At 38.6% G+C, this 8,570-nt stretch overlaps 1 protein-coding gene across 1 annotated transcript in view; it reads right to left on the bottom strand.

The window, feature by feature from the left end:
• Window positions 1-7,319, bottom strand: part of FLT3 (fms-related tyrosine kinase 3) — a 61,505-nt gene extending 54,186 nt beyond the window's left edge. The window contains exons 1-2 of the mRNA XM_014548532.1: window positions 7,203-7,319; window positions 793-995 (exon numbers count right to left, since the gene is read on the bottom strand). Coding sequence (XP_014404018.1) covers window positions 793-995; window positions 7,203-7,310 — 311 coding nt within the window. The 5' untranslated portion in view covers window positions 7,311-7,319. The remainder of the gene's footprint in view (window positions 1-792; window positions 996-7,202) is intronic.
• Window positions 7,320-8,570: the final 1,251 nt, after the last annotated feature.

Below are 8,570 nucleotides of genomic sequence, written 5' to 3' on the forward strand. Positions count from 1 at the left end.
GAGCGGGCCTAAGCCAGCAGGTCGTTATCTCCTGAGGGGTCCCAGACTGTGAGCGGGCACAGGCCGGGCTGAGGGACCCCCCCCTCCCCACCAGTACACAAATTTTTGTGCACCAGGCCTCTAGTATATATATAAAAGGCTAATATGCAAAGTGTCCCCTCAGGAGTTTGACCAGGAGACTGGGAGTTCGAGCGCTCGCTATGACATGCACTAAGAACCAGGGGGTGGTGTGGAACAAAGGGAGGCCCCGGCCAGCAGCAGGAAGGCCCCGATTGGCCCTGATCACTGTCCAGGCCTAGGGACCCTACCCATGCACAAATTTCATGCACCGGGCCTCTAGCGTGTTTTATATTTTACCAGCTACTCACTGCTTTCTTAGGCCCTAACTATACTTATATATCTATTTATAATTTTTTAAAATAACAGACTTTTTAGACCAATGTTATGTTTACAGAAAAACTGAGCAGAAAGTAAAGAGAAATTCTGCATCCTTCCTCCCAACCCCAGTTTGCTACAACTGATGAACCAATATTTATATTAACTAAAGTTTATAGTTTACATTAGGCTTCACTTTTTGTGTTGTACATCCTATGAGTTTTGACAAATATATAATGTCATGTATCTATGCCCTAAGTAGATTTTTAGTTCACTTTTCCACTGGAGATAAGAGTTACAATGGACATGCACAGAAATTGAAAATAAACTCTAAATGAAGCAAAATATATTTTTATAGCAAAAAAAAAGCATTCCTCCAAATATCCTCATGGTTGCACATCCACCTCCCTCCCTTACCTGTTTTGTAAATCAAAGTGTGGCTGGCAATTCAGGGAGCTGTGTTTAAAGACCCAGAGACAGGAAATGTTCCCCGGGGTTGTGAGTAGCACTTGCAGTGTGATGGATGCAGATACATCTACTTCGACCCTGGCCGCCTCGTAGACTGCCTCTGCACTCTCAGGCCTCAAGGCACAGCCAAGGTCTTCCGGGGATTCTGATGCCTGTGAAACATACAAAACAATGTGAACTTACTACAAGTGTATATTTAATGCTGCCTCTTAGTTGAAACATTTTCCAAATACATACATGTTAATGTACTGCACCCATTGAGAACGTATCACTGACTGAAAAATCACATTAATTATAATTCTCTTTTAAAAAGGTAGATAACTTTAGATTGCATTTCTAAAATATTTTACTGGCTGTTATGGGTTGAATTGTGCTATCCCCTGACCCCCGAATTCATATAATGAAGTCCTAACCCCCAGTACCTCCGAATGTGACTTTATTTTTCAATAGTCTTTACAGAAGTGATCAAGTTAAAATGAGGCCATTAGGTGGTCTCTAATCCAATATGCTTGGTATCCTTATAAAAAGAGGAAATTTGGAGAAGACATACATACAGGGAGAATGCCATGTTAATAGGAAGAGGGTCACCTACAGGCCAGGGAGAGAGGCCTGGAACAGTTCCTTCCCTCACAGCCTCAGAAAGAACCAACCCACTGACATCTAGATTTCAGACTTCTAGGCTCCAGAACTATGAAACAATAAATTTCTGTTTTTAAGTCACCCAGCCTGTGATACTTATGACAGCTCTAGCAAATTCATATACAGACAACAATCACAAAATTTGTAATATATAGGTAAATGTTTTTGTATGCAGATACAAATCTACATAGTAAATTGGTATTTGTGTTAGAGGGAATTTAAAAACCAAAATATTTTCTGGGCAGATATTCCCCATAGGCTCATTGCCACCACCACATACCTGGCCTGCTTCAAAAAATGGAAATATATTGAGAGGAGGGTGTGGTAGCAAATTCTAATGTGAGAACCTTCACCTCCTATCTCCTAACATGTAGTATATAGTTAGTGCACACACATGTGTGCAAACACACACACAAAAGCTTCTTCAGGTGAGAAGCAAGGTAGCTCTTCTGTTATTGACCATAAGTCATATTTCTGATTTTATTTGTTCACTTATTCAGTTAGTATCAGATAAGTTCATTTAATCAGTATCTGATAAGTGCTAGACCATCTGCCAGGCACGTTGAATCTAGAAAGAAAAGAAAACTTTATCCTTAAAGTTTTGAGTCTAGTATTAAGAAGTAAGTAAAACTGAAATGAAATGTGACCCATAAAAAGGCAACAATTACTTTGACAGGCAAATTTAAGTGCTCTGGAAATTCAGAGGAGGGACAGGCGACTTCCAAGCTGGGGTGGTAGGCATGCCTCACTGAGTCAGTGGAGTTGGATCTGAAAAGATGGGCATAGGCCTGGCAGGAGTGGCTCACTGGTTGAGTGTCAACCTATGAACCAGGAGGTCACAGTTCAATTCCCAGTCAGGGCACATGCCTGGGTTGCAGGCACCATGCCCAGTGTGGGGTATGGAGGCAGCCAATCAATGTTTCTCTCATCATTGGTGTTCCTATCTCTCTCTCCCTCTCCCTTCCTCTCTGAAATCAATAAAAATATATTTTTAAAAATATATCCTCAGGTGAGGATTAACAACAACAGCAACATATATATTAACAATAACAACTATATTTTTGCTCAGTGGATAGAGCATTGGCCCACAGACTGAAGGGTCCCAGATTCAATTCTGGCCAAGGGCATGTACCTTGGTTGTAGGCTTGATCCTCAGCCCTGGTCAGGATGCATGCAGGAGGCAACCAATTGATGTGTCTCTCTCATATTGATATTTCTCTCTCTGTCTCCCCCCTCCCTTCCACTCTCTCTAAAAATCAATGGAAAAATATCCTTGGGTGAGGATTAACAACAACAACAAAAAAGAAAATGCACATGTATCTGCTCATTTGTACACAAGAAATATAGGAATAGTATCCAAAATCTAAAGGAATTGGTTAAGTTCAGGAGGTAAGTAGGAAAAGAATGGAAACTTGGTAATATTGATGAGAAGGAAGTGATACCTCTCTGAGAATACTTTTAAAATATTTTATTGATTGACTTTAGAGAGAGAGGAAAGGGGGAGAGATAGAGAGAGAGAGAGAGAGAGAGAGAGAGAGCGAAAGGGAAAGAGAGAAACATTGTTTTGTTGTTCCACTTATTTATGCATTCATTGGTATTTCTTGTATGTACCCTAACTGGGGATTGAACCCACAACCTTGGTGTATTGGGACGATGCTCTAACCAACCAAGCTACCTAGCCAGGACTGAGTATACCTTTTTATATTGCTTTGGCTTTTAGGACCATATCATGTTTCATATACTCAAAAAATAAATAATTAAAGCCAACTGGGATATGGGAGAAACTCAAAATGGAATGCAAACCAAATGAACTTAATGTCTAATAATAACATAACCATAGTGAAGGTGGTAGGAAAGTAAAGGACTCAGAAAAATAATACTTTGGATACAATAAGGTTAAAAACAAAAATAATTATAACACAACAACAGCATTCTACTTATTTGTCCTATTTCTCACTGGGATGTGGGCTAAAAATTCTGAAACTACTTTAAGTATATGCTAGAATGGAATACATAGTAAATTGTTATAGATAATGAGAGCCAGGTTTCTTCCTGTCAGAGAGAGAAATACTAATAAGAGGGAAAGTTAGAATGAAACCTTTGGTGCCAAATTAAAATCAGAGTTATCATATTGAACTTACTGTGATGGATGGAGATGATAGATAGATAGATAGATAGATAGATAGATAGATAGATAGATAGATAGATGACAGACAGATGCAGAGATGATAGAGCGCAATAAATATAGTGTGTGTGTGTGTGTGTGTGTGTGTGTGTGTGTGTGTGTGTGTTGGGGGGGGTGGTTAATATACATGCATACATTTCATAGCTTTGCCAGCTGAGAGGGCCTAGAAGCAATGACATCCAGTAGCAATGAGCACATCCAGCTCTCGGATCTTGGTTTCTAAATACTGTTCTCCAAGAAATCAGTGCTCTTTGGAGAAGTGATTAATTCCAGGGCTGAGGTGAGAAAAATACAAGATGAGCGTGAACTACATTATAATACCAAAAAGTAAGTGTTTGAAAAAAGATAGGGACATGTTGAAGGGACACAGGAGCCAATGTGAAGTAGCTCCCAATGCTGGAACCATTTGTAGAACAAAATAAAAATGATAGTTCTGGGTTATAACCCATAGAATCAAATAAATGTCTGTGAGATGAGGCCATACTGATAAATAATTGAATAAATAAAACAGAGAGAAGGGACAGCTCTTCCTCACAGAAGAATGCCAATTAATAAATGTAGAGGGAGTGAGGGAAAAGGAACAATCACCATTAGGCAAACATCACAGTAATAACTGTTGTAGACAAAGTCTGCTAATGGAAGCTAAAATCAGCAGGTGAGAATTGGAGGAGAAAAGGGATATTTGCATCTCCCCCCAAAATATTTGTTAATTACAAAGGAAAAAATAGTAACTTGCAGTGGATAAGCCAGCACACAGCAACTTAATCTTCAAACAGAAATGAAGAATGATGAAAATATTCTGATTTTAAAAACAATTAAGTAGACTGTGGGCATAGTAAAATCATCTTATTTTGGGTCCAGGATACACTGTTAATATAGGTAAGGGCTGTAGAAGCTTATTTACTAGGTTTTCATGGACAAATTTTCTTTACTAGTGAATGCATGGTTATTCAAAACACCCCTGAGTATAAAATTTCCAGAAAGATATCTCATCTGAAAACTGTGAACTGTGGAAGAAATTTAAAAAATCTTTTTCAAAACCTTTTTTAGCCTGGCTGGTGTGGCTCAGTGTTTGAGCATCAACCTATGAACCAGGAGGTCACGGTTTGATTCCTGGTTAGGGCACATGCCCAGGTTGCAGGCTTGATCCCCAGTGTGGGCTGTACAGGAGGCAGCCATCAATGATTCTCATCACTGATGTTTCTAGCTCTCTCTCCTCTGAAATCAATAAAAATATATTTTTTAAAACTTAAAAAAAAAAGCCACAGACACCTTGATAATCCACTTCTCATTGAAGTGGGAAAATACCCAAACACAGCAGCTTCAACTTCAAGGAGATGAAAATGCATGATGAGGAATGCTCACCTTTGCCACAATTAGAAGTCCTACGGTTATTAATTTAATGCTTTTTAAGAACTATTGGATCTTAATATAATCCTGAATATTAATTAAAAATATAATTTATACTACATGAAAAAATAATAATGCAGGACTTAATACTAGGAAACAAAACTAATCATCAATTTTTAAAAAAAATATATTTCATTGATTTTTTACAGAGAGGAAGGGAGAGGGATAGAAAGTTAGAAACATCAATGAGAGAGAAACATCGATCAGCTGCCTCCTGCACACCCCCTACTGGGGATGTGCCCGCAACCAGGGTACATGCCCCTGACTGGAATCGAACCTGGGACCCTTCAGTCCGCAGGCTGATGCTCTATCCACTGAGCCAAACCGGTTAGGGCTAATCATCAATTTTTTAAAGATTGTGTTTTATAAGAAAACACTTAAATGTGTGCAATTATTTTCTTATGTTGAAAAGACACTAAGCCCTGGCTGGGTAGCTCAGTTGGTTAGAGCAGTGGTCTGCAAACTGCGGCTCGCGAGCCACATGCGGCTCTTTGGCCCCTTGAGTGTGGCTCTTCCACAAAATACCGACTTCTGCGCATGGGCCACGAAGTTTCAATCGCACTGTACGTGCGCACCCGCACGTGGTATTTTGTGGAAGAGCCACACTCAAGGGGCCAAAGAGCCGCATGTGGCTCGCGAGCCGCAGTTTGCCGACCACTGGGTTAGAGCATTGTCCCAATATGCCAAGGTTGTGGGTTCGATCCCGGGTCAGGTCACATATGAGAATCAATCAATGAATGCATAATTAAGTGGAACAACAAACCAATGTTTCTCTCTCGCTTTCTCTCTCTCGCTTTCTCTATCTCTCTTTCTCTCTCCCTCTTTCTCTCTCCCCACCTTCCTCTTTTTCTAAAATCAATTTTTAAAAATTTAAAGACACTAAAAGTTCAAAACATTATAGAAATAATATTTAGTTTTTCATCTTCACTGAAATACTATGTATGCAAATATATTATTAATAAGCCAATTTGTTACTATACCAATAGCGATTAACAAATTCAAACCAAACATGCTTCTGGCATTAAAAAATCATGCATTAAATTAGGTGTTATCATTCATGTAGAATGTTGTCATTAAAACTTATTTCATACTGATTTTAAGATTTGAGAATATTTCTAATATCTTTGATTTGGGGGGACACATAGGTTATCATGTCATGTATTTATGTGTTATACCTATGCAAAAGAAAATAGTGACTATATATTGGTATAAATCCTAACTAAAAATGTCCATGAAGTTGGCTAATTTAGGTTTGCTCTTTATTGTACACAGACTTCCAATATTCTCAGTTCACTATTGTTTAAGCTTCCTTTGTTTATGTAAATACCCAGGCTATGTCAGATGAAGGAGAAGAGTAATGAAAACCAAGGTTGAAACCTGAAGGAGTCAGAGCTAGATTATGGAGCAGTTTGCATGTCAGCTTAACTAAGGTCACTGAAGGTCTCAAGGCAGGCAGTAAAGGCTAGAGCTGTGCTTCCGGAAGAATAGTCTGACGGCCCATGTGAGATGAACTGTAGAAGGAAGAAGCTACATAAGGTATTATTGTTGATTTTGATGGAGTTAATGAGGGCTTGAATTAGGGAAGTGACAGTGAGACTAGAGAATCTGAAGTGATTATATGAGAACTAGTCAAGAAAGGAAACTGATGAGACTTGGTACTGAGCACATGTGAAGGCAAAGGAGAGTAAGTACTCCAAAGTGACACCGAGCTTTCAAGCCTGGGAACAAGACAGGGTCATAAACAGAAATCAATTAATACAAGAATGGGAACAGGTTTGAGGAAATAGAACTGGAATTAATTGTGGATAAAATATTAATGAGAAAATGGAAAACATCTATCTATATCCAAAAGGTAGTTAGAAATTGGGGACTCGGGCTTGAGAGAGAAGTCTGGTTGCCCTCTAAGAAGAAAGTGAGATTCCCTTACTTCTTCCTTGAAACTGAACTCAAAGAGAACATGACTCTTAATGGAGTGGAGTGCCAGGTAGCAATGAGTATAGATGCTCATACGCACCATATGTGAGTACATAATATACGTAAAAACATAGAAAAAGTAAGGCCCATATAGCCATAGTAGGTCTCAATAGAAAATATAGCTAAACGTATACTATTAATATTACTTTACCGTGGGATATGATGAAGGTATCCCCACTGATGAATCATTGCTCTTATGATGGATTAAAACACACTTGATCACAGGCAGATCTTGATTTGTAATAGTCTCAAATATCATTGCTGAAAAAACAACTGTAAAACAAAATAAAAACAGTGATATTGATACATGCACATCTTTAAAAGAAAGCACATATTCACCTTGCAACAAAACTACAAAACCAATGTCATCATGGAAAAGTGGCCAGCAGGAAACATAACTTCATAAAGGGTGAGTCTTACTAGAAATCAGGAGCAGTGCTACTTAGAGCAGTGCTGTTCACCAGAATGCTCTGCAGTGATGGAGATATTCTTCCCTGTGCTGTTCCAGATGGTAGTCATTAGCTACATGTGACTATTAAGCATTTGAAATGAGGCTAAGGCAACTACAGAGGTGATTATTGGTATACAAGCCATTTCTTCTTCTATATGGATGGTTGTAGAATCTTCTCTTTGTGCATTAAGACTTTCAAAATTAGGTGATTTTTTGATCTATTTCCATCCATGGTGTTAGATACTCAGTGAGCCTTTTCAAAATTAGGTGATTTTTTGATCATCTATTTCCATCCATGGTGTTAGATACTCAGTGAGCCTTTTCATAGTTTTCTCTGGAGGAGTTTTCTTGAATTATTTCTTTGATTCCTTCTCTCTCTCTTTCACATTCTCTTCTCCTATTATTGAGATGTTTTTCCCAAATGACTGATAATCCTTGATAGTTTGCTCACATATAATATAAGAATGAAGCACAAAATGATCGTGTAAGCTCTGTGCACATGGTTTGACCTGCTGCCTGATCTCCTCTGTATGGTTATCTATAGGTTTTCCCATGGGCTGGTCAGATTCCCCAGAGAGACTTTTCTCTCTCTTGTCTGCTGCCCATATTGTGGGACTGGAGCTGGTGCCCACATCAGGGGTTCTGAAGTGGAAATCAGGTTGCTTCTCAGCTTTCTCTTCCCCACCTTATGACTCAGCTTTCTTCACGTGAGTTAAAGCTCTCAACATTTTATTTTCTGCTTCCTCATTATCTTTTTCCTTATACTTTATGTCTTAATTTTGTTTACTGTCATTTAGTGGACCATTGGTAGACAGGAGGTAAATGTATGTGTTCAGCCACCTTCATACCTAGTAATCTGCTTTAAAATGTCAGTATTGCAGCTATGGGAAGTACATATTAAGACACATTCTCTGGTTTGTTTTATTCTGTCTTTATTATTTCATTATTTGCTAAAGAAGTCACATTATACCAATGCTAATGGAACTAGAAATGAAAATTCACTCTAAATCCCTATATTCTAACAAATAAACCATTTTCATTTCTCTAGAACTTTTGCCATATGTATGT

Source organism: Myotis brandtii, unplaced genomic scaffold, assembly GCF_000412655.1.
Source record: "Myotis brandtii unplaced genomic scaffold, ASM41265v1 scaffold513, whole genome shotgun sequence".
NCBI classification, from domain to species: Eukaryota; Metazoa; Chordata; class Mammalia; order Chiroptera; family Vespertilionidae; genus Myotis; species Myotis brandtii.